Source organism: Cetorhinus maximus, chromosome 12, assembly GCF_964194155.1.
Source record: "Cetorhinus maximus chromosome 12, sCetMax3.hap1.1, whole genome shotgun sequence".
Classification (NCBI taxonomy): Eukaryota; Metazoa; Chordata; class Chondrichthyes; order Lamniformes; family Cetorhinidae; genus Cetorhinus; species Cetorhinus maximus.
The window spans coordinates 59078231-59105051 of record NC_135890.1 but is presented as its reverse complement, the minus strand read 5'-3'; the positions used below and the strand labels follow the sequence as shown (position 1 = coordinate 59105051).

At 44.8% G+C, this 26821-nt stretch overlaps 1 protein-coding gene across 1 annotated transcript; it reads right to left on the bottom strand.

Annotated features, from left to right (window-relative positions):
* Positions 1 to 1793: 1793 nt before the first annotated feature.
* Positions 1794 to 25287, bottom strand: metap2a (methionyl aminopeptidase 2a). The gene is made up of 11 exons (XM_078553717.1): positions 25096 to 25287; positions 17840 to 17947; positions 17676 to 17741; positions 14258 to 14360; positions 12530 to 12691; positions 11259 to 11440; positions 11065 to 11159; positions 9663 to 9759; positions 8436 to 8539; positions 7926 to 8041; positions 1794 to 2228 (listed from the first exon to the last, which is right to left on the bottom strand). The coding sequence occupies exons 1-11, from the start codon at positions 25250 to 25252 to the stop codon at positions 1976 to 1978; spliced, it is 1443 nt and encodes a 480-aa protein (XP_078409843.1). The 5' UTR covers positions 25253 to 25287; the 3' UTR covers positions 1794 to 1975.
* Positions 25288 to 26821: the final 1534 nt, after the last annotated feature.

Below are 26821 nucleotides of genomic sequence, written 5' to 3'. Positions count from 1 at the left end.
CCTTTGTATGCAATAACCTTCAAAACACGAATGAACAAAAAAAAACAATTGCATTTATGAGGTACCTTTCATGTTCCAATGCCATAGTTAACCCCTGCTGTAATGTAGATAATGCAATACTTAATTTGCACACTGCATACTCCCACAAACAGCACAATGACCAATTTTAGCATGTTGGCTAATGATAAATATGACCCAGGACATCAAGGAGAACTCTTTTATTCCAAAAAGTACCATGGGTCTTTCACATCCAACCTAGAGGGGACATCGAACTTTGATTAAATGTCTCATTGGAAATACAGCACCTCTGACAATGCAGCACTCCCTCAATACTGTACTAAAGGGTTAGACTAGATTAAATGCACAAATCACCAGTCAACTCTGAACATGACTTCTATCCACGAAACTACACCCAATACCTCTTTTAGCTACCCAGTACAAATAGCAGCCAAGTTGCACAAAGCAGGATCCCATAAGCTGCACTCAATTGTCAGCCTGGATAATATCAAGTGCCTGGAGTGGGCCTTGATCCCATAATCTTCTGAATCTGAGGTGAGTGTGCTACCACTGATCCATGACTGAACTCACTTTGGGGACGGTCCATACGTTAAATGAAAAAATGCTTGTGCCACAGGAGTGACTATTTCTAAGACAAACCATTTCTCGACAAACTGCACACTAGTCGAAACCACATCAGTTCACCAGTTTTTTTTTTACATACTTGAACACCCAGTAAAATGCTAAATGCTAGCCTTTTTGTAACCATGCTTTTGAATTGTTCCATCAGTCTGATGTCCACTGCACATTGCTCTGATTAACGCTCATTATTCTGTTAAAGATTTGACAACTTTTTCCACAGAATGTGAAAATTCACACAACCCACTCTTAAATTAAAAACCTTTTAAACCATTCAACTAGTGCTTACAAATTCCAACTTCAAGCTCCCAATCCTCTAACATAGCACTTCATCAGTCTTAAAATATGAGACTCCACCTTCAGCAGTGCTTCATACCAGCCCCTTGCACAATCATGGCCAGGCTACTACTGCAGCCAAAGTCTTAATTCCAGTGTTGGCAAAGGACATTCCAGGATTGATAAAGGACACAGTCTAATTCCCCATATCCCTGTGTTTGTAAAGGGCCTAGACTCAGCAGCAGTGAAATCACACAAAAATTACTTAGCAAAACTCATAGGAATTGAAGGTGATTTACAAACCTCACTGGCTGTCCTGACAGGTAGTGCATCAGCCTGGAGGCCCCGAATAAACCTGTGGCTGTAATTTGAGTCTCAGTATACAAATACAGTTAATTAAAATAAAAAATCTGAAATGGCAGAAAAATATGCCCATGGATTTCCTTTTCCTCAGGCACTCCACCTTCTGCATTGTGACATAAAGATGATTATAGCCGGTGACAGCACACTGGAAATTAATTTTTATTTTTATTAAATTGTTTGCCAGGGAATTTAGAAGACAGAGTCAAGAGTGCAGGTATTGGCATAAGTTATATTCAACACCATTTTCTATATAAAAAGGAGCCTCTGTGAAATATTGGGGAAAGTAGAACTCTTCGTATAGGAGGTGCATTTATTTACTTTTTATTTTACAGCAAGCAGCACCCCATGCTCCTGAAATGTCAGTACCCGATTAGACTTTCTGCATTAATCCAGCAGCAGACAATTTTGTGGGGGGATATCACAATCCACTTGGAGGTGCCAGTACTTAGTTATGTTCTATATTAATCCATCAGCGGGTAAGCGTAAGGAGAAAGTCCCATCAACATAAAAAAAGTTCCTAGACATCAGAAACCTTTTATTAAAAATTTTTGTGGTAGGTGGAAATACAATCTCTCCTCCCTATTGTCACCCTCAAACATGGCAAACGTAAACCCGGTCCATACTAAAACAAACTGGTAGAACGATGCAGGTGGAACCATTCACAGCCTCTCAGCACAGCAAAGTCAAACGATGGATGCGCTCAGTAATCGTCCCCACGGCTCACAACTTCTTTACACGTTGGGCGAAGCAGGATGGTGTGCTCGAACTGTGCCGTGTACGAGCCTTTGATATCACACAGCGGAGGGTATGGGTCCACTATACCCAGATCACACAGATTCTTCAAGGCCATGAGGTATTTGCTCTCACCCAAACGATCTAGCCATCGGCGGCAGAAAGCAAGGGTCCCAAAGTTCTCATTGATAACATTTAGGAGATGTTTTGCTCGTGGAAGCCTAGAGAAATACAGCATGACAAACATTAATTTATCTAGTTGTTTGGTAGTACAGAACTTGAGTTCTAGCTTTTTGTCTTGCACTCATCAGGACAGTCGCAAGAATATCAGTATAAGGGGAAAACAACAATTAATCTGTTTAGTAAGGAACCTGCATTTGTCAATAGTTAAAAATGGATTGCTGGTCAAGGCTGAAGCAGTCATTCAGTATTATTAACCCAGATGACACTCATTCAGTAACAAACAGTAGCCGAGAGAGTAACAGCAATCATTTTAAATTTTCCTTTCTCTAATTTAGTTCCAAGCCTTTTTTCTCTGGTTTGGGTTTCAAAGGAAGCATACCACATGAACCAAAAAGATTCCAGTTCTCACTTTTTATTAATTCTACTTTGAACAGTTACAGGTAGAGTTTCTGCTTTGGTGCAATCAGCGATGAGCACAATCTGCACCAGTTGAGGTGCTTTTCTTGCCCCACCCCACAATGCACTGAGTTACCACTCAAACACACTTCATAATCGCTGAATATGAAATCTGCCGTGAACCGGTGCAATCAGGCAGCATTTTAGAATGTCCTTCTTAAAATAAACTTTTACTTTAAATACATCAAGGGATATGTTTTAAAGTGGATAACTTGGTGCACTTTGATTAATACAGCTGAAAATGGGTTTATCACAAAAATGTTGACGTTTCGAGTCCTCATGACCCTTCAGCAGAACTGAGTGAAGTTAGGAAAGGGGTGAAATATAAGCTGGTTTAAGGTTTGGTGGGGGAGAGAGAAGTTGGTGGGGGGGGGCGGTGGTTGTAGGGACAAGCAAGCAGTGATAGGAGCAGATAATCAAAAAATGTCAGACAAAAGGAACAAAGAGGTGTTAAAGGTGGTGATATTATCTAAGAAAATGTGCTAATTAAGAATAGATGGCAGGACACTCGAGGTACAGCTCTAGTGGGGGTGCGGTGGAAAGACTGACAGGGTATTACAGTTATAGATTTAAAAATAATGGAAATAGGTGGGAAAAGAAAAATCTATATAAAGTATTGGAAAAAAAAGGGAGGGGGAAGAAACGGGAAGGGGATGGGGATGGGGGAGGGAGTTTAAGATCTAAAGTTGTTGAATTCAATATTCAGCCCGGAAGGCTGTAAAGTGCCTAGTCAGAAGATGAGGTGCTGTTCCTCCAGTTTGCGTTGGGCTTCAGTGGAACAATGCAGCAAGCCAAGGACAGACATGTGGGCAAGAGAGCAGGGTGGAGTGTTAAAATGGCAAGCGAGAGGGAGGTTTGGGTCTTTCTTGCGGACAGACCACAGGTGTTCTGCACTATACCCCCTGACCTTCCCCTCTCCGATGCTGAATGTTCAGTGCTCAGCAAAGGACTTAGTTTCATACCCTTACGCCCTCATCTCAATTAATTTCGGGCTCAGCACGATGCTGAACTCTTCTTCCGCCGTCTTCGTCTCCATGCTCACTTCTTTGGGCAGGAGTCCTCTCCCCGTTCAACGGATCCTTTTACTCACTCCAATAGTCTCCCTCCACCTGGATTCTTACCTTCTCTTGATCTTTTCATTGAGAACTGTCGGCGTGACATTAGTCGTCTCAATTTCTCTGCTCCTTTCACCCATTCTAATCTGTCTCTCTCTGAACTTACTGCACTCCGTTCTCTCAGGTCCAACCCCAACATTGCCATCAAACCCGCTGGCAAGGGTGGTGCTGTTGTTGTCTGGCGCACTGACCTCTACCTCGCGGAGGCTGAGCGTCAACTCGCAGACACTTCCTCCTACCTCTCCCTGGACCATGACCCCACCACTGAACATCAAGCCATTGTTTCCAGGACTGTCACTGACCTCATCTCCTCTGGAGATCTTCCTCCCACAGCTTCCAACCTGATAGTCGCCCAACCTCGGACGGTCCGCTTCTACCTCCTACCCAAAATCCACAAACAGAACTGTCCCGGCAGACCGATCGTGTCAGCCTGTTCCTGCCCCACGGAACTCATTTCTCGTTATCTTGACTCCCTTCTCTCTCTCCTTGTCCAGTCCCTTCCCACCTACATCCGTGATTCCTCTGACACCTTACATCACATCAACAATTTCCAGTTCCCTGGCCCCAACCGCTTCCTCTTCACCATGGACGTCCAATCCCTCTACACCTCCATCCCCCACCAGGATGGTCTGAGGGCCCTTAGCTTCTTCCTTGAACAGAGGACCGAACAATCCCCATCCACCACTACTCTCCTCCGTCTGGCTGAACTTGTTCTCACACTGAACAATTTCTCCTTTAACTCCTCTCACTTCCTCCAAATAAAAGGTGTGGCGATGGGTACCCGCATGGGCCCCAGCTATGCCTGTCTCTTTATGGGGTATGTGGAACATTCCTTGTTCCAGTTCTACTCCGGCCCCCTCCCACAACTCTTTCTCCGGTACATCGATGATTACTTCGGTGCGGCTTCATGCTCTCGTCGGGACCTGGAAAAATTTATTAATTTTGCTTCCAATCTCCACCCCTCCATCATTTTCACATGGTCCATCTCTGACACTTCCGTTCCCTTCCTTGACCTCTCTGTCTCAATTCCTGATGACAGACTGTCCACCAATATCCATTACAAGCCTACCGACTCCCACAGCTACCTCAACTACAGCTCCTCACACCCCGCTTCCTGTAAGGACTCCATCCCATTCTCTCAGTTCCTTCGCCTCCGTCGCATCTGTTCTGATGATGCTACCTTCAAAAACAGTTCCTCTGACATGTCCTCCTTCTTCCTTAACCGAGTTTTCCACCCACGGTCGTTGACAGGGCCCTCAACTGTGTCCGGCCCATCTCCCGCGTTTCCGCCCTCACGCCTTCTCCTCCCTCCCAGAAACATGATAGGGTCCCCCTTGTCCTCACTTATCACCCCACCAGCCTTCGCATTCAAAGGATCATCCTCCGCCATTTCCGCCAACTCCAGCATGATGCCACCACCAAACACATCTTCCCTTCACCCCCGCTGGCGGCATTCCGTAGGGATCGTTCCCTCCAGGACACCCTGGTCCACTCATCCATCACCCCCTACTCCTCAACCTCCACCTATGGCACCTCCCCATGCCCACGCAGAAGATGCAACACCTGCCCCTTCACTTCCTCTCTCCTCACCGTCCAAGGGCCCAAACACTCCTTTCAAGTGAAGCAGCATTTCACTTGCATTTCCCCTAACTTAGTCGACTGCATTCGTTGCTCCCAATGCGGTCTCCTCTACATTGGAGAGACCAAACGCAAACTGGGCGACCGCTTTGCAGAACACCTGCGGTCTGTCCATAAGAAAGACCTAAATCTCCCTGTCGCTTGCCATTTTAACACTCCACCCTGCTCTCTTGCCCACATGTCTGTCCTTGGCTTGCTGCATTGTTCCACTGAAGCCCAACGTAAACTCACCTTCCAACTAGGCACTTTACAGCCTTCCGGGCTGAATATTGAATTCAACAACTTTAGATCTTAAACTCCCTCCCCCATCCCCACCCCCTTCCCGTTTCTTCCCCCTCCCTTTTGTTTTTTCCAATAATTTATATAGATTTTTCTTTTCCCACCTATTTCCATTATTTTTAAATCTATAACTGTAATACCCTGTCAGTCTTTCCACCCCACCCCCACTAGAGCTGTACCTTGAGTGTCCTGCCATCCATTCTTAATTAGCACATTTTCTTAGATAATATCACCACCTTTAACACCTCTTTGTTCCTTTTGTCTGTGACATCTTTTGATTATCTGCTCCTATCACTGCTTGCTTGTCCCTCCAACCACCCCCCCCAACTTCTCTCTCCCCACCCCGCCAACCTTAAACCAGCTTATATTTCACCCCTCTCCTAACTTCACTCAGTTCTGTTGAAGGGTCATGAGGACTCGAAATGTCAACTCTTTTCTTCTCCGCCGATGCTGCCAGACCTGCTGAGTTTTTCCAGGTAATTCTGCTTTTGTTTTGGTTTTCCAGCATCCGCAGTAGTTTTTCGTTTTTATCACAAAAGTATTTAACCACCATCTGAGTAACCTGATGATTAATGAAATGACTAAAAAAACTATACAAACTATTTGCTAGTTCCATTGGTGTACTGTAGATTTAGTATATTCAAAATTATATTCAAAGTGGTTAAAAAATATGTCCATTCGTATGCTTCCATCTAAAAAAAAGCATAATATTTACTTAGAGTTTCTTGATGGTTCGCAAACAGGTACAATTAATGGAAGCTTGCAACGGTAATTAATTCGGTCTGGATGCATGGCCATATTCTAGTGGGATTTTTTACAGAAACCCGAGTTGCTCTAAATGTAACTTACACTTAAACATTCTGCAATCTTTGCACTGAATTTGCCAATTTTGGATGAATTGTGCGGAGATACCCAGCTCAACTAAGTAGACTCTAGGTCTTGATGTTAGTTGTTCCTACTAATGCAATGATGGAATTAATATAACCCAAACTTGTCTCCATTGACTCATTTTTAGTACAAGGTGTGTTATAGATGGGAATTCTTTAAGAATTTGTTAAAACACAACAATTTACCCTAGTCAATATTGATGGAATGTGATCACACTTTTCCAGTGTAGAGACAATGAAATGGTTACACTTGCTCAACTGCACAAATACCTGACTGGGACAGAAGATATTACCATGAACACAAAGCCTGCTTACCATATCAAATGGTTTCACTTTTTAAAAAAATTTATTTATTCATGGGATGTGGTTGTCGCTGGCAAGACGAGCATTTATTGCCCATCCCATTTGCCCTTGGGGAAGTGGTGGTGAGTCTGCAGTCCATGTGGTGTAGATACACCTACAGTGCTGTTGAGGGAGTTCCAGGATTTTGACCCAGCAACAGTGAAGGAACAGTGATATATTTCCAAGTCAGGATGATGTGTGCTTTGGAGGGGAACTTCCACAAGGTGGTGTTCCCATGCATCTGCTGCCCTTCTCCTTCTAGGTGGTAGAGGTCACGGGTTTGGAAGGTGTTGTCAAATGAACCTTGGTGAGTTGCTGTAGTGCATCTTGTAGATGGTACACACTGCTGCTACTTTGTGTCGGTGGTGAAGGGAGTGAATTTTTGTGGATGGGGTACCAATCAAGTGGGCTGCTTTGTCCTGGATGGTGTTGAGCTTCTTGAGTGTTGTTGGAGCTGCACTCATCCAGGCAAGTGGGGAGTATTCCATCACACTCCTGACTTGTGGCTTGTAGATGGTGGACTGGCTTTGGGGGTGTCAGGCGGTGAGTTATTCACTGCAGAACTCCCAGCCTCTGACCTGCTCTTGGATCTACAGTATTTACATGGCTGGTCCAGTTTAGTTTCTGGTCATGGTAACCATGCCCCTGTTGACAGTGAGTGATTCAGCAATGGTAATGCCATTGAATGTCATGGGGAGATGGTTAGATTCTCTTGTTGAAGGAGGTCATTGCCTGGCACTTGCGCGACATGAATATTACTTGCCACTTGTCAGCCCATGCCTGGATATTGTCCAGGTTTTGCTACATTTGGATAAGGACTGCTTCCATATCTGAGGAGTTGCAAATGATGCTGAACATTGTGCAATCATCAGCGAACATCCCCACTTCTGACCTTACGATGGAAGGAAGATCATTGCTGAGGCAGCTGAAGATGTTTGGGCTGGAATTAAGACAATTATGTTGAAAATACAAGTCTCATCCCTACTGATCATCTGCTCCAAAACATTTATAGACTTACCTTATCGGTACATGGCCAACGTCAAAGTTCTTCATATAGTGCGAACAGTCCATGTCATCGTGAACAACTCCTTTCCCTGTGCTGCCAAAAGTCTCTATCGCATACACCTCGCCTTCCTAAATGAGAAACAGGGAGACAATGGCCAAATCTTTAAATCTCAACTTCCCCTGTTCACTCAGTGAAGAACCTTCAATGTACACAATGTTAGGCCTGCTGGGGCACAATGTGATGCACAAAAGACTATAAGACATGACACATAATTGAATGACATGTTTCTCTAGGATGTATGGATCTCAGCCATTTTGGGAAATAAAAAAGGGTGCAAGTTTACTACTTTCTGCACCTAACGCAGGCGATTCTGAAGGTGATTAGGAAAAGAACTGATCAACATTGAAGTAGACTTCAAAGCACAGGAAGGAAAGACAGTGATTTTCCCAAGATTTCATTGCAGACACAGCCTTTGTGGTAGGTTAAGAAATTGAAGAACGAACAGAACTTATTGTCCTTTACCTCCATCCTGGTTGCTTCTCCACCTTTAACAATTGGAACTGTTTTCCCTGCGTGTATCCTGTACTGCCCAATGGAATGTCCATTTAAGTTGCGGATTGGTTTTACTGTTGAGATATAAATCAGTCAAACTTTTCAGAAGGCACACATGAGCATATACTTTATAGAAAACTTATATAGCACGTTTAATGCAATAAAACACCCAAGGTGCTTCATTGGAGCATTATAAAACAAAATATGACACCAAGCCACAGGAGGAGATTATCAGGTCAGCTGATCACAAGCTTGGTCAAAGAAGTGGGTTTTTAAGGAATGTCTTAAAGGAGGAAAGCAAGGTAGAGGTGAAGGGAGGGCATTCCAGAGCTGAGGGCCCAGGTAACTGAAGGCATAGCCAATGGTGGAGCAATTATGATTGGGAATGCACAAGAGACCAGAATTAGAGGAGTGCAGATATCTTGAGTGTTGTGGTGCTGCAGATTACAGAAGTAGGGAGGGGTGAGGCCCTGGAGGGATTTGAAAACTCCTGATCAACTCGTGATTAACATCAAGATGTTCCTTGATCAGGCACCAATGTTGGTCAGTGAACACAGGGATGGGATGGTGTGAGACCAGGACCTGCTGCAAGTTTATGGGTAGCAAAATTTTGGATGACCTCAGATTTGCAGAGGGTAAAATGTGGGAGAACAGTCAGGAGTGCATTGAAATAATTGAGTCTACAGGTAATGAAGGCATAAATGAGGATTCAGCAGCAGATGAGCTGAGACAGAGTCAAAGTTGAGCAATGTTATGGAGTTGGAAACAGATGATCTTAGAGATGGCATGTGTACGAAGTCAGAAGCTCACATTGGGATCAAATGTGACACCAAGGGTGCAAACAGGCTGGCTTAATCTCAGAATGTTGCCAGGGAGAGGGATGGAGCCGGTTGGAATGGAGTTTGGAACAGGGATGCACACTTTAACACATCTAGATAGCCTTCACTATGGCAACATGCCAGATCTTTGAATGCAATGAGTGGTCAATTCCAGAATACAAATGAAACCTTGGTCAAGGAGCTCAGTGAGGGCTCAGCTGGTTAAAGACAGAGAGTTTCCAAACTACACAGACCCATAGCTTCCAGGTTTGAGTTGAGATGAGCTGACAACAGGAGTGCTGCAAATGCCGAGTGCACCTGACCAGGAGATGGGCAAAGGGGAAACACAATGCTCCAATGCAATCTAAACAGCTGATACCTTGGTATGTTTTGCCATCAATTTCAACTTCATAGGACTCCATGACTTCCTGGATGGATTCACCAATGTCACAAAGGCGAACATCAATTCCTGCATTCTAAAGTAAAGAACACATCCAGATTCGAATGACAGACAAAAACATCTATTTCTATCAAATGAGAGCCTTGGGTCACAGAATGGCCTGTGCCACTTTACAGACCCATTAGGTAAAGTGGAGTAGCCTACAGGAATGCGGCATAATCCAGCTTTCCCAACCACAGCCCACCCCCAATCCAATGATAGAGCCTTCCCACAGCCTTTCATGTGCATTTTATACAGTTTATAGTTTGAGATGCCAAATTGATAAACATATTCTGAAGAGTGTTTCATGCTCTCAGTCCTTGCTCTAACACAATGGGATATTTATCTGCCTTGTTTTCACAAAAAAGGGTTGATTGTTAAATATCAAACCTCAGTTTTTCATTCTCACCAAATATCGTTTGCAAGTCATTTGGTAAAAAGTAGCTATGCTGTTGGGAATGATGCTGCGTAGGCATTGAAGGGATGGTTGAACTGCTTTGGAAATGTGAAAGGAGTTAGCCAGTCTCTCAGGAAAATGTGTTTTATGTGTGATGCTTCTAGTTCTGTGCTGGGTCAGATGGCATCCCCAACCGTGCTGCACTTCTTCAATACTGGACTGTCGGCCCAGGTTATATGCATGACCCCAGGACTGGGAGTCAAACCCATTTCCTACTGATGAACTTGGACGGACTTCATATCTTTTGTGACAACTGGCAATGTTACCAACTGATCCAGGTTGGCACACCTGACTTGTGAAAGACAATATTTAATCTGAACTACAACTTTTGCTAAAATGTAAATTATTTCAATTTTTTGGGATATTCTATCCAGGTCCCCAATTTACTAACATCTGAAGCTCTGGTCAGGTTAATAAGCCACTGTACCAGCGTTTAAGTCTGCTAGTCTCACTACAATTGGTCATTATTTAATAAAAACATGGCTACCAACACCATGACAATGTAAAATCATATCCCCACAAGGTGAGCAAAATGACAAATGCCCTTCAACACATTAGTGTTGGGAAGGTCCCAGCTATATGCCAATGTTAGCTGCTTTCAGCTGGGGAAGGAGAAGCATTCTATTGGTTGTGGATAATGGGTTAAACATATTTTTAACTTAATCACAAACACAATATTGGAAAACACTCAACAGATTAGTCAGCACCATTGAAGAGAACGGAGCAGTTAATGTTTCAGGTTCAGGGCACTCATCCAGTTCCAACAAAGGGCTCATGTCCAAAGCATTATTGTTCTCGCCAACCTACCAAGCACGTTCTCTTTTTGATTTCAATTCCAGCACATACAACTTTTATTTTATTACAAAATTGATATTTCTAGCTTACCTTGATACCAGTATTAGTAGCATCTCTAACAGCTTCTATAAGCTTGTCATATTTGGGGTTAAATGCGACCGTGAAAGCACAATCAATAATATGGCCTGTGGAGGAGATAAGTCAAATTAAGCATCGACTGAAATAAAATCCAAAGAGATTTGAAACATTTCAGAAAGTCCAGCCTAAAATCAAATCTGGCCAACCATTGATGTGGGTTCCAAAGTCAATTTTGCAAACATCATCGTACTGGAGCACTGTTGGGTCTCCTGCATTCGGTGTGTAGTGAGCTGCACAGTTGTTGAGGGAACAGCCCGTCGGAAACGCCAGGCCAGCACTCAATCCGTTCTCTTTGATCAACTTACGGGAACAGTCTTCCAGCTTTTCACTGTAAAATGAAAGCTGGTTGTTATTCTTTCCTCCTGGCATGTAAAGGTATCACACAGCAAGCTTGTACCATGTTATCAGTTACTTCATGGGCTGCACTGATTTCATTGGGTTAGAAAGGTCATTGGGTTAAGCTACAAAAAAATCTTTCACCAGTTTCATGGGTAAAGGATCAGCCTGTCACATCGTTTTTCAAATCCTGATGGACCTGCTGTGTGTCTAGCATGTTCTACTTTTATTTCAGGTTGCTGGCAGATGAGTTTTTTTTAACATCCATTCAATAGTTTCATGGTCACTGTTGCAGATACAAACTTTTCACTCGAGTTTTCTTTATTAATTGAATTTAAATTCCCAGCAGACATGGTTGGATTTGAACTTAAGTCTCAGGATCATTAGTCTGGGCCTCTGGATTACTGGTTCAGTAACATTAGCACTATGCTACCATACCCTATTAGATGGAACATGAAGCATACATTCAACCTAGGTTAAAAGCAAAAGCAATAACATATGGAGTTTGCACACTGCCAGCTATACATTTCCTCCTCATTAAAGTCCCAACTGTATACATTGTTAATAATCTTTATAATTATTTAAAGAAAAATAATTTGGCAAAATCAGAAAGAATAACCATGTCTATATCGGTGTTCCACGATGATCTAGATAGAGGAGATCAGTACAACGGAGCATTCTGCTTTACAGATTTTGTCCTTTGTGACTGCATCATCATCAGCGGTCAATTAGTGACTGGACAGCAGATCAGGCGCTCACCCTTCCTGCTCCAAATAAGGAAAACAGAGGGGCTAACAGTTTTTTTTACATTTCATTCTCGGAATGGGAGCATCTCCAAAAAGGGCAGCAGAGGATGACAGCTTTCCTTCCCCAAAGGATTTTATTGAACCAGTTAGGTCTGTATGAGAATTCTGACAGCTTCACGCTCACTCTTACTATCATTAAAAAAAAAATTGAAATTCAAGGTCTCAAACTGCCTTGGTGGAATTTGAACACATGCTTTTTGGATTACTAGGCTAGTAACATAGTCATACACTACTGCACCCACTGCTTATCAATAATGGCAGGACTTTTCACTTACCAGATCTCAATCATGGTCATGCCTGGCTTGAGCCAGCTCCTCACATACTTGCGCACTTGTCTGTGTGCTTCAGCTGCTTGTCTGAAATCGCTCCAGATCTCCTCACTGGCTTGGTTTAACACTTTCTTCTCTTCGCTAGTCATGCGCCAAGCAGATGTACGTCTGAATGCCAGGTGGTGGTGAGGGGGAAGAGAATAAAGATTACTGATCCTAACAGAACAGGCCAACTATAAGGAAGGTCAAGAGATATTAAAACTAATATCCCTTTGTTATAAATTAAGCTGCTTCCAAACACTCTTTACTTAAGATTATCCCTTTTCTGAACTGAAATTTCACTTTATGCTTACTGCCCCTCCTTCACTACTGGTTATACCAAGTACGGGGTGAACTGTTCAGTTCAACCTTCATCTCTCCAGTAGGCAGAAAATATCAATATTTATTTCAGGCTAAACTACGAATTATGAGAAAGAAATATAAAAAAAACTTCAACTGGCAAATTAAAATTGCCATTTTGGTCCTTAACTTTCATCACTATGAAAAACTATTGTCCAATTGCAAATCATTTCAAGACTTGCAATTCTGTTAAGCAGGTTTTATGACTTGGCCTTAAAGAGTTTGGTCTCAACGCAGTGACCAGCACTATGATCACTTGCTTAACTAAAGATAAGGTGATATTGCAAAACTCCAATAAATGAACCTTGACAGGGGTCACCTGCAAGTCATTAATAAAATAGAGGTGATACATTCTTTGGAGCTTCAATTTATATTCCAGACAATGAATTTACCACACCCTTCACAACTACTTTTGGAAAGGCTTTGTTTTTTCAGAAACTAGTTTAAATTTGCCATAATTAATGCTTCCAGATAGTTATTTGTTCATACAAGGGCAAAAACAAGACAATTAACTGAATAAAACTTATTTGAATAAATTTATTGGTAAAGATAATAAGAGGGCTCAAAACATCAATTTTAACTTGTACTGATTTCACTGTAGACTTACTGCTACTTTCATGGAGCCATAGACATCAACAAATGTGTGTTTTTTTTTCCAAATGACATAGAATTTTCTATTCCAGAATGAATCTTCTTAAAAGTTCAAATACAGTGATGGCATAACATTCTTTTATCCCTGCTGGCTATGGAGTTTTGATGACATGTGTGTGAAGATCATGGTCCAGCTCCTTCTAAGCTTTGCCTACATAAGCAAGCACCCTCTAGTCAGACAGTGCCCAAAGGATGAGAAATAGAAGCATTTCACAGTGCACTGCAGCATGATTATGTGAAGTTGAAGTTCAAAAAAAATATTGATGCAAAGAGTCGAGGAGTTTTAAACTGTGTCTAACCACGTTATACCTGACCTGGGGTTACTAAACACCAACTTCCTTAGATAAGCAAGTATTCCAAGTAGTAACATCCCTCATTTGATGGTGCCATTCAAGAATGTCCCTTTTACCTCTCATAGATTCAATAGCAATGACTATGCAATGCTATTGAAGCCATCAATACAACATCCTCCAGTACAAAATATGAGGATCAAATTGTCTTTTCTTTGTAGTTTATGTGAAGAATGGCCACTACTTTCATATAGCAGCAAACACCTAGGAAAAAAAAAAATCAAACGGCATTTTCTGATCTAGAACACATCTGGAGTAAAAGCAAGAGGAGCGGGAAAAATTGCCTAATTTCAAAATATATAGAGACACATTAGTATCTGGATGAAGAACTTACCCATCCTGTAAAGGTGGATATTCACATTCTTGCCCTTTAAGAAATACACCAGAAGGGAACAGCTCACAAATCGGAATGGAAGGAGGATCTGTCTGAACTTTTGCTGTTCACAGATAAAAGCATATTAAGACACAGGTTAACCATTGTATAAAACACCAAGTTGCGTTAAAATCTGTCTCATATCAGAGGAACAGAAGGTCATTTAGCACTTCAGACTTGTTCTGTCATTTAATATGATCATGGTTGGTTTGTATTTGAACTTCACCTGCCCACCATGTTCCACAAACCTTAAAAGCTTGGGCTGATAATTGGCAAGTAAAATTCACACCTTTCAAGTGCCAGGCAGTAACAATCTCCAACAAGACAGAACCATCTCCCCATGACATTCAATGGCAATACCATTACTGAATCCCCCATTTCAACATCCGGGGTGGGGTTACCACTGACCAGAAGCTGAATTGGATCAGCCATATAAACACTGTGGCTACAAGAGCAGGTCAGAGGCTGGGAATCCTGCAGCGGCTAACTCACCTCCTGACTCCCCAAAGCCTGTCCACATCTACAAGCCACAAGTCAGGAAAGTGTTGGAATGCTCTCCACTTGTCTGCATGAGTGCAGCTCCAACAACACTCAAGAAGCTCGACACCATCCAAGGCAAAGCAGCCCACTGGATTGGCAACCCATCCACCACCTTCAACATTCACTCCTTCCACCACCAACTCTCAGCAGCAGCACCGTGTAGCATGTACAAGATGCACTGCAGCAAATCACCAAGGATCTTTCAACAGCACCTTCCAAACCCGCGGCCTCTACCACCTAGGACATGGGCAGCAGGACATGGGTACACCACCATTTGCAAGTTCCCCTCCAAGTCACACAACATCTCAACTTGGAAATATATCGCCGTTCCTTTCACTGTTGCTGGGTCAAAATCCTGGAGCTCCCTTTCTAACAGCACTGTGGGTATTGCTACACCACACTAACTTTAACAGTTTAAAAAGGCTGTTCTATGCTGCCATCACAAGGGCAAATAGGGATGTGCAATAAATGCTAACCTAGCCAGCGATGCCCACACCCTGTGAAAGAATTTTAAAAATCTTAACAAAAACTTGAAAATTTCAGTTTTGAAATTTTCAATAAGCCACCAGTCCCAGCAGCTTTTCTGGGAGAATTCCAAAGTTCCACTATCCTTTGTGTGGAAAAGTGTTTCTTGATCCACCCTGAATGACCTAGCTTACATTTTACGGTTATGTCCCCTTATCTGACTCAACAACCAAAGGAAATAGCTTCCTCTATCTGCTTTGATCAAATCCTTTAACCATCTTAAGCACCTGAAATGAGATTACCTCTCAATCTTCTTTACTCCAGGCTTGATCTTTACAAACTGTCCTCATTATTTAACCCTTTTAGTACAAGTATCATGCATGTGAATCTGAACAGCCCCATATACAAGACCATTACAATCTTCCGGAGGGGCAGGTCCCAGGTTGAACATAGTACTCCCGATGGGGTTTAACCAAAGTTTTGTCTAACTTTAATTCCTTTGTATTCAAGGCCCCTTGAGATAAAGGTCAACATTCCATTAGCCTTTGAATCTATTTTTGTGCCAACCACCAATTTTTAATGATTTCTCTACTTAGATCCCTAAATCTCTCTGCTCCTCCACAATCACTAGCTTCTCACTATTTAGAAAGTTCTCTGACTTATCTTTCTTAGGTCCGAAGTAGATGACCTCACACTTCCCCACACTGAACTCCATCTTTTACCCATTCACTTAATCAAGCAATGTCCCTCTGCAATTTTCTGCTTCCATTTACACTTCTGGCACCTAACTCACTTTCATCAGAAAAGTTGAACATACGGCTCTCTATCGCTCCATCTAAACCACTGACAATTACAATGAAAAGCTGTGTGTCCCCCCGGTATTATATTTAAGATGGGGGATAGAACATGTCCAGGAAACCATAGACCAGGAAAGATAATGGAAATGCCACTAAAAGAGAAAACAGAAAAACCCATAGAAAACAGAAATAATGAATAGTCAGCTAGGATTTTCAAAGAAATTCTTCTTGATTAACCTCATTGTAATAAACAAGGGTAATGCAGTAGATGCAACTTATATTTAAAAGCCCTTTGATTAGAGGCCTTATGATAGACTAATGAATAAGGTCAGATCTTGCATATTTAGGGGACAAGTAGCAGAATGGATTGCTAGACAGGAAGCAGAGATTAGGGATCAAGTGTAGCAACACATAATGGCAAAAGGTGGGAAGTGGGACCCCACAAGGATCAGTGCTGTTCACAATTTATATTAGCGATTTAGATGTTGGAATCAAAAACACAATTTCTAAATTTGTAGATGACGCCAAATTAGTGGTTGGGGTGAGTCAATACTGAACAGGACTGCAACAAATTACAAGACAACATTAATAAACTTGCAGAATGGCAATATAATTGGCAAATGAATTTCACAGAAAAGATCAATGTGAGCAATGCGGTCACAAAGCTACATGGATGCATGGTCACACAGCAGCCTGCAAGGCACCACACAGGCCTTCCCCTGAAGTAAGTAAAAAGTGTGCAGCCACACTAAAAAATTTAAAGGCACCACACACAACTACTAAATTTTAAAGGGAACATTGAATGTGAGATGTTATATTTTAAGAAAAATAAATCCACACATTACTTGGAAAATAAGAATCTAAACACAAAGGCCATTTTAAAAAACAAACTAAGCACTAGCATTTATTTCTGGAGGGATGGAATTAAAAACTAAAGAAGCTATGCTAAACTTGTTTCTTGGTTACACCACACTTGGAATACTGTCTACAGTTGTGGCTATAAATTTATAAAAATGACGTAGAGGCACTGGAGAGAATGCAAAAAAGATTTACAAGGGTGATACAAGAAATGCAAAGTTTTATCCATTCGGAAAGGGTGAACAGGCCGGGTCCTTCTTTTCAAAAGAGAAGTTTGGGGTGACTAATAAAGGCCGTTAAAATTGTGAAAGGTTTTGATAGGGGAGGCTCTGAGTGTGCTTACAGTTTTTGGGAAGAGCAAATAGGTGTGCCCAAGAAATGAAATGAGAAATTCAGAACTTTTCTCCTCAAAAAGAGTGTGGTGAGAATGTGGAATTCGCTACCATGGGGAATAGTTGAGGCGACTAGTACATCTATTTAAGGGGCGGTAAGATTAGCATATGAGGGAGAAAGAAATAGAGGGTTATACTGATAGAGTTAAATGAGGAAAGACCGGAGAGGGTTCAAGTGGAGCATAAATGCCAACATGGGTTGTTTGGCTGAATGGCCTGTTTCTGTGCTGTGTATTTCTATGTATTTATTCACTTGAGACACTGTTTAGAGCCCAGTGAACCTGAACTGTCACAACAACTTTCTTAGGATGTTCAAAGCCCACTCACGTCCTTTCTTCTTTTTCTTTTTCTTCTTTTTTTTGGCTGCGGAACTTTCTCCTTCACCATCTCCTTCTGTTGGGTAAAAAGGTTTTAAATCAACAAGTGTACTTCTCTTTAGTGTAACTAAAACATTCAGCGCAGAAGTTCCTTTCGTTCAACAGTCTACTTGCCTTCTTCCCCATCTTCCTCTTTCTCCTTGTCCTCAAGGGCCTGCTTTTCCAGCTGTTTTGCTACATCATCAACTCCTGCAGATTCTTTTTCACATTCATTTTGCGGCCCTTCAGAGAATAAGTTTCAAATGTTAAATTACAGAGCTACTATAAACTCTAAGTGCTGAACTGAAGACATCTGATGCCTGCAGACAACACTAAATACAGGCACATTCCATTTACTTCTGTCCCCGCTGCACATTTACATCTGATAACTACAGATTAGAAGGAGCTTATGAGCAAGAGGTTGCATTTCCCATGACATGAGGAAAAGGGAAATTGATTCATAATTCACTGTTCCCCAATCAGTGTCCCCAGGGATGGGGTACTGGTCTACACAAAATGTTCACTCTAGGTTGCCTCGAAGCAACAAATGATATTAATTACATTAAGGATTATTAATGAAATGGCTCTTATCAAACGTCCCTGATGATATCCTATGTGACTGGGACAAAGGCAAACTTTCCCTCCTCCTCGTCCTCGAATTGTCTACAGCCTTTGACATGGTTGACCATACCAACCTCCCCTAACACTTCTCCACTGTCGTCCAACTGGCTGGGGCTGCTCTCACGTGGTTCCTTTCTTATCTAAATAATCATAGCAAGAGTATCATTTGCAATGACTTCACTTCCTGCTCCCGCACCATTACCTCTGGTGTTCCTCAAGGATCAATCCTTGGCCCCCTCCTATTTCTAATATACAGGCTGCCCCTCTTCAGCATCATCCAAAAGCACAGTGTTAGTTTTCACTTGTACAATGATGACACCCAGCTCTACCTCACCGCCACTTCTCTCAACTCCTTCCCACTGTTACTAAATTATCAGACTGCTTATCTGACATCCAGTGCTGGATGAACAGAAATTTCCTCCAAATAAATACTGGGAAGACTGAAGCCATTGCTTCTCGGTCACCACTCCAAACTCTGTTCCCTCGCTACTGACTCCATCTCTCACCTGGGCAACAGTCTGAGAGCAAGCCTGTTTGTTCACGACCTTGGTGTTACATGTGATCCCGAGATGAGCTCCCGTGCCATCATTAAGACTGCCGATTTCCAACTCCATAACATCACCAAACTTCGCAACTATCTTGGTTCATCTGCTGGTGAAACCCTCATTTGTTACCTCTAGACTAGACTATTCCATTGCATTTCTGGCTGGTTTCCCACATTCTACCCTCCATAAACTTGAGGTCATCCAAAACTCTGTGGCTGATGCCCTAACACCAAGCCATGTTCTCCTATCACCCCTGTGCTCGCTGACCTATATTGGCTCCTGGGCAGGCAAGGTCTTGATTTTAAAATTCTCTTCCTTGTTTCAAATCCCTCCATGGCCACACCCTCCAACTCTGATGTCCTCCAGTCCCACAACCCTTTGGGATAGCTGCATTCCTCTTATACTGGCCTCTTGAACATCCCCCATTTTAATTGCTCCATCATTGGTGGCCATCCCTTCAGCAACTTGGCCCTAAACTCTGGAATTCCCTCCTTAAACCTGCCAGGCCCTCTATGTCTCTTTCCTCTGAGAAGCTCCTTAAAATGTTTAACCGAGTTTTTGTCCATCTGCCTCATTATCACTTGATGTGGTTCAGGTAGACAACTGAGTAATCACCATTTCATCTGTTAGTTATAACCTTAAGACCATGCTCACTTGTTCTAGATTCTCCATCAGAGGAAATAGTTTCTCTGCACCAACCTAACTGATTCCCATTATCATTACAAACACCTCGGTTAGATCATTCTTATCCTTCTGGACTCAAGGGAATACAAGCCAAGTTTATGCAAACCTATTGGCATAACCCAACCCTGTAGACAACCAGTAGCATGATGTCAGGCCATGTCGACAGCATTTCAATAGGCAGGTTGACACTGCAGTTATGCTGGAGATTCCCATTGAGGCAATATCCTTTTATTGCTGAACTGTAGGGGAATCATTTACTAACAAGCTGGTGTAATTAAACATAATTAAGCAGCTACAGTTTTTTTTATTTAGACAATTCAGTTTTAAAGGATCAAACACGATACCGACTGAGGGAGATTCCAGAGTATACCCGTCTGTTTATTGCAAAGCCACATTGTTTCATAATCCTAGATATTATAAAGGGGAATATCTCCAAACATAATTGTGTCCGTCGTCCCTCGTTATGTTTTAGAGGCTGCATGGAAAATGTTCAGGGTATAACATGTGGCACATAGTGGAATCCATCTTCTTTTAGAGAAAACCTACTTCCTTTCTGATCCCCAGCGGTGAGAGATCATGCAAACTGGGCATGTTCACTGCGAAAGAGAAGGTTGAGAGATGATATGAATGTTGTTGTTTGGATTTTAAAGGGATGGATTATACAGACCTTCACAAATTGTTTCACCTTGTGCTCAATTTAGGAAACATGCTCCCTAAGACGACAACAGATGATGATAGTATTGGATCTTTCAAAAGCAAATTAAATAGATTCCATTTAGAAAATAACATTTTGGGGTAGACTAGTTTGAGGCTTGATATGTACTAAGTCCAGCATGATCGGGACGAACAGGTGATTTTGAATCTATCGTCTCCAAAGCTCTTCACCACGGGAGATTCCTTGTCTCATGTCTGTGGCTGTTGTAGACTAATGGTTAGAGATTAATTGCTGTGATTAGCAAACAACTCCATTATTGTTGTATTATGAAACTACCAGAAGGGAACCTAATAGTGCTTGGGTATTGTCATCTAGAAATTTCTTGGCTGCATCTAGCCAGCAATTTAAAGCATATATCATCATGAGGGTGCCTGACACAAGTAAATATACAGATATTCATATTTTAGAATAGATATTCATATTTAATGTAGATACTTTCCCTTATACCACCTTAGGACAGTGAAAATAGAATAAACAGCTCCTTGGATGAAATTTGAAACATGTTCACCTCTGTAAACACCTGTACTTGGATTTATATTTTAAAACAATGTTTCTACACAAAGTAGCTCTCCTTTTCTTTACAGATAAAACATTTGCATTGGTGCCTGTCCGGTATGGATTCTGGAAGCCTGGGTCAATGTACTGACACCTGATGTTTAGCTGCTAAATTCGACTTTCTCATCTGGTTGTCAGAACTATACATGCATGAAAAACATTGCTTCTTCAATCCTGCTATAGGTGAGCTGAATGGGTTAGTGTAAATGCAGCGATACTGGTCTTCTGAGATCCAAACCAAACAAAGTGGCAGCATTAAAGTGCTTTAAATGTCTAAACAACATGGGATGTGCGTTTAGAATTATAGTACTGCAGCAAATTTGGCATCAAGCCATTCTCAAACACTTTATAACTGAACAAAAATTGAAAAACATAACCACTTGATTACAAAGTGAAGATTCATAAGCATACCCAGCTACATTTTGTTTTCTGATAAGCGAGCAATTCAGAATTCTCAAACTTGAATATTGTATGCTTCTTGATATAGTTTCTGTAACACCATAGTTTCACTGAACAACAAACACTTCTGTAATAAAGTGAACTAACAGAACAATTCGAAAAATTCAGTTTCCTTCTGTTACAACTGTGACGATTTCTCGAAAAGTACTTCAGTGGTGGTGTGAAAGGCCCATATAAATGTGTCTTTCTTCCCTCTTCCTTTAGTTAACTGGAAGATAGTCTGTTAGCACTAGAAAGGGAACTGATATCCAAGATTTTCCTTCATTCCTTTACATTTTAAATTTCTAAGACTGGGGTAACAGGACATGCATTCTGGGTTAGAAAGCAAGCAGATCACATCTATTTGGAATTACAATCTGAGCTGCAATAAAAATTCTGACAAAACTTTCTCTCTGTGAAGGTGTATAAATATTATTGATATTAAATGAAGCAACTTGCTCAGGCGAAGAAAGTAATCAAAGATTGAATGTCATCTCGAGAGCTGAAATAGAGAACTGAGGAAGTTCTGCTTCTCCGGCACTGGCCTCAGTCAGACCCCGGCAGAGTGCTATGTTTACATGCGGGGATCATAACTCAGGATGAATCACATCCATGATTCCTCTGACACCCTACATCATATCAACAATTTCCAGTTCCCTGGCCCCAACCGCCTCCTCTTCACCATGGACGTCCAATCCCTCTACACCTCCATTCCCCACCGAGATGGTCTGATGGCTCTCTGCTTCTTCCTCGAACAGAGGCCCGAACAATCCCCATCCACCACTACTCTCCTCCATCTGGCTGAACTTGTTCTCACACTCCTTAAACTCCTCTCACTTTCTCCAAATAAAAGGTGTGGCTATGGGTACCCACATGGGCCCCAACTATGCCTGTCTCTTTATAGGGTATGTGGAACATTCCTTGTTCCAGTCCTACTCCGGCCCCCTCCCACAACTCTTTCTCCGGTACATCGATGATTACTCTGGTGCTGCTTCATGTTCTCGTCTGGACCTGGAAAAATTTATTAATTTTGCTTCCAATTTCCACCCCTCCATCATTTTCACATGGTCCATCTCTGACACTTCCCTTCCATTCCTTGACCTCTCTGTCTCAATTTCTGGTGATAAGACTGTCCACCAATATCCATTACAAGCCTACCGACTCCCACAGCTACCTCGACTACAGCTCCTCACACCCCGCTTCCTGTAATGACTCCATTCCATTCTCTCAATTCCTTCGCCTCCATCGCATCTGTTCTGATGATGCCACTTTCAAAAACAGTTCCTCTGACATGTCTTCCTTCTTCCTTAACCGAGGTTTTCCATCCACGGTGGTTGACAGGGCCCTCAACCGTGTCCGGCCCATCTCCCGCGCATCCACCCTCACACATTCCTCTCCCTCCCAGAAACATGATAGGGTCCCCCTTGTCCTCACTTATCAGCCCACCAACCTCCGCATTCAAATGATCATCCTCCGCCAACTCCAGCATGATGCCACCACCAAACACATCTTCCCTTCACCCCCCCGGCGGCATTCCATCCACTCCTCCATCACCCCCTACACCTCAACCCCCTCCTACGGCACCTTCCCGTGCAACCGCAGCAGGTGCAACACCTGCCCCTTTACTTCCCCTCTCCTCACCATCCAAGGGCCCAAACACTCCTTTCAAGTGAAGCAGCATTTCACTTGCACTTCCCTCAATTTAGTTTACTGCATTCGTTGCTCCTAATGCAGTTTCCTCTACATTGGAGAGACCAAACGCAGACTGGGTGACCGCTTTGCAGAACACCTTCGGTCTGTCCGCAAGCATTACCCAGACCTCCCTGTTGCTTGCTATTTCAACACTCCACCCTGCTCTAATGCCCACTTGTCCATCCTTGGCTTGCTGCATTGTTCCAGTGAAGCTCAACACAAACTGGAGGAACTGCACCTCATCTTCCGACTAGGCACTTTACAGCCTTCCGGACTGAATATTGAGTTCAACAATTTTAGATCATGAACTCTCTCCTCCATCCCCACCCCGTTTCCGATCCCCCTCTTTTTTTTCCAATAATTTATATAGATTTTTCTTTTCCCACCTATTTCCATTATTTTTAAATGTATTTCCTTTCCATTGTTTTATCTCTACCTTTTAGCCTTTTTCGATTCCTTCACCCCACACCCACTAGGGCTATCTGTACCTTGCTTGTCCTGCTTTCTATCCTTAATTATCACATTCCTTAGATAATATCACCACCTTCAGCACCTCTTTGTCCTTTTGTCTGTGACATCTTTTGGTTATCTCCACCTATCACTGGGGGCGGCCAGGGGGCGGCCAGGGGGCGGCAAGGGGGCAGCCAGGGGGCAGCCAGGGGGCAGCCAGGGGGCGGCAAGGGGGCAGCCAGGGGGCAGCCAGGGGGCGGCAAGGGGGCAGCCAGGGGGCGGCAAGGGGGCGGCAAGGGGGCAGCCAGGGGGCGGCAAGGGGGCAGCCAGGGGGCGGCAAGGGGGCAGCCAGGGGGCGGCAAGGGGGCAGCCAGGGGGCGGCAAGGGGGCAGCCAGGGGGCGGCAAGGGGGCGGCCAGGGGGCGGCAAGGGGGCGGCCAGGGGGCGGCAAGGGGGCGGCCAGGGGGCGGCAAGGGGGCGGCCAGGGGGCGGCAAGGGGGCGGCCAGGGGGCGGCAAGGGGGCGGCCAGGGGGCGGCAAGGGGGCGGCCAGGGGGCGGCCAGGGGGCGGTAAGGGGGCTGCCAGGGGGCGGTAAGGGGGCAGCCAGGGGGCGGTAAGGGGGCAGCCAGGGGGCGGTAAGGGGGCAGCCAGGGGGCGGTAAGGGGGCAGCCAGGGGGCGGTAAGGGGGCAGCCAGGGGGCGGTAAGGGGGCAGCCAGGGGGCGGTAAGGGGGCAGCCAGGGGGCGGTAAGGGGGCAGCCAGGGGGCGGTAAGGGGGCAGCCAGGGGGCGGTAAGGGGGCAGCCAGGGGGCGGTAAGGGGGCAGCCAGGGGGCGGTAAGGGGGCAGCCAGGGGGCGGTAAGGGGGCAGCCAGGGGGCGGTAAGGGGGCAGCCAGGGGGCGGTAAGGGGGCAGCCAGGGGGCGGTAAGGGGGCAGCCAGGGGGCGGTAAGGGGGCAGCCAGGGGGCGGTAAGGGGGCAGCCAGGGGGCGGTAAGGGGGCAGCCAGGGGGCGGTAAGGGGGCAGCCAGGGGGCGGTAAGGGGGCAGCCAGGGGGCGGTAAGGGGGCAGCCAGGGGGCGGTAAGGGGGCAGCCAGGGGGCGGTAAGGGGGCAGCCAGGGGGCGGTAAGGGGGCAGCCAGGGGGCGGTAAGGGGGCAGCCAGGGGGCGGTAAGGGGGCAGCCAGGGGGCGGTAAGGGGGCAGCCAGGGGGCGGTAAGGGGGCAGCCAGGGGGCGGTAAGGGGGCAGCCAGGGGGCGGTAAGGGGGCAGCCAGGGGGCGGTAAGGGGGCAGCCAGGGGGCGGTAAGGGGGCAGCCAGGGGGCGGTAAGGGGGCAGCCAGGGGGCGGTAAGGGGGCAGCCAGGGGGCGGTAAGGGGGCAGCCAGGGGGCGGTAAGGGGGCAGCCAGGGGGCGGTAAGGGGGCAGCCAGGGGGCGGTAAGGGGGCAGCCAGGGGGCGGTAAGGGGGCAGCCAGGGGGCGGTAAGGGGGCAGCCAGGGGGTGGTAAGGGGGCAGCCAGGGGGTGGTAAGAGGGCAGCCAGGGAGGCGAAGGGGAAGCCATGAGAGAGATTAAGTTCCAGCTGCTGACACGGTCACGGAGTGTTTCTGTTCTGTGCCGAGACTTTTAGCCTGATTTCCAGCCGGCAAGCCGGGTCCTCTGCCTCTTCCCCGGACTGCGGCCTACCCTCTCCCCTCCTCCTTACCACTCTTCCCCTTTCTCTTCTTCTTCTTTTTCTTCTTGGCGCTCTCCTCAGCCACCTCCTCCTCCTTATCCTCCGGGCCGCCGTTTACTAGGTGCTGACTGTCGACCACTCCCTCCCCGCCGCCTCCGGCCTCCACCTTCACCGCCTGCTCCGCCATCTTGGGTAGAGCCCGCCGGGAGAGCGTGGCTGCGCATGCGTGGGGTAAGGGGCGTGAGCGCGCGGAGGAGGTGGGCGGGGATACCTGACGTCAGAGGCTTCTGCGCCGATGTCTGGAAATTACGGTAAAGGGGAGGCACCGTAAATGTGGCCGAGGTGGAACATTCCCCTGATTATTCTCAACAGCCCCCTTCTTCATGTTAAGGAGTTGAGTATTTCCAGCATTTTCTTTTTTTATTTTATCCTAAGCAGGTTCATAGAGGCAAAATAAAGAAAATTGTTGCACGGGATCAGGAGGGGTGATCAAAGACTTCACCAAAGAGCAAGGGATTTAGGAATTCTGGAGTGAGGGGCCTTGGTGAGCCTGGCTAATGGTGGGATAAATGTATGGATATGCACAGATATATTTGTAGTCTGTGGAATTCTATTTCCCAGAGAGCAGTGGAGGGAGCTGGTAATGGTGCAAGATAGGAAAGTGGAGTTGAGGCCACAATCAGATCAGCAATGATCTTATCGAATGGTGGAGCAGACACAAAGGGCCAAATGGCCTACTCCTGCTCCTAAGTTCTATGTTCCTCAGTCCCATGGAAAGCATTTCTCGTGTCCTGGACAACTGTGTGCAGGAAATGGCATCATGGCTCTGGGTTTGGGAGTTTGAGCAGCGCTTGCCATCATTGTCGTGGATTTGGCAGCCTCAGAGCAACATTTGAATCACGGAATCTTTGCAGTGCAGAAGGAGGCCATTCGTCCCATGGCGTCTGCACTGGCTCTCTGAAAGAGCATTCTACCTAGACCCACTCCTTTGCTGTATCAACATAACATAGCACATTCTCTCTTTCCAGGTAGCCGTCCAACTCCCTTTTGAATACCTTGATCGAATCTGTCCCTACTGCCCTCTCAGGAAGTTTGTTTCAGACATAAAATTCATCGGATCACTCTTACTCCTTTTGCCAATTATTTTGAATCTGTGCCCTGGAGTTCTTGATGCTGTCTTGAGTGGGAACAGTTTCTCACTATTTACCCTGTCCTTACCCCTCAGGATTTTGAATACCTCTATCAAGTCTCCTCTCAGCCTTACTTTCCCCAACCTCTCCAATCTATCCTCATAGCTACAGTTCTTTATCCCTGGAATCATTCTTGTGAATCACCTCTGTAGTCTCTCCAATGCATTCACATCCTTCCTCAAGTATGGCACCCAGAACTGGATGCAGTACTCCAGATGAAGCCTAACTAGTGTCTTATACAATCGATTGTCCACAGAGAAAACAGACATGGATAGCATGTATCTGACGTGGACAGAAATCCTGTTCCGTAACCTTTCCCTAGCTACTGACTCCATTTCTCCCTGGCAACAATCTGAGATTATGTCAGTCCGTTCGAAATGTGGTGTCACATTTGATCCCGAGATGAGTTTCGCACCTCCTATTCATGCCATCGCTTTGACCGCCTTCGTAACATCACCCAACATTTTTTATTGATTCTCTCACAGAACATGGGCTTTGCTGGCTAGGCCAGCATATATTGTCCAGCCCTAATTGTCCTTGAGGAGGTGGTGGTGAGCTGCCTTCTT

Coding starts and splice junctions, on each gene's coding strand:
- metap2a (XM_078553717.1), bottom strand. CDS start 25,252: ATGGCGGAGCAGGCGGTGAAGGTGGAGGCCGGAGGCGGCGGGGAGGGA. Junction 14,361..17,675: donor AAAGAAAAAGAAGAAAGGAC/GTGAGTGGGCTT, acceptor ATCTGTGAACAG/CAAAAGTTCAGACAGATCCT. Junction 8,042..8,435: donor GAGAAGCAACCAGGATGGAG/GTAAAGGACAAT, acceptor TTTCTCATTTAG/GAAGGCGAGGTGTATGCGAT.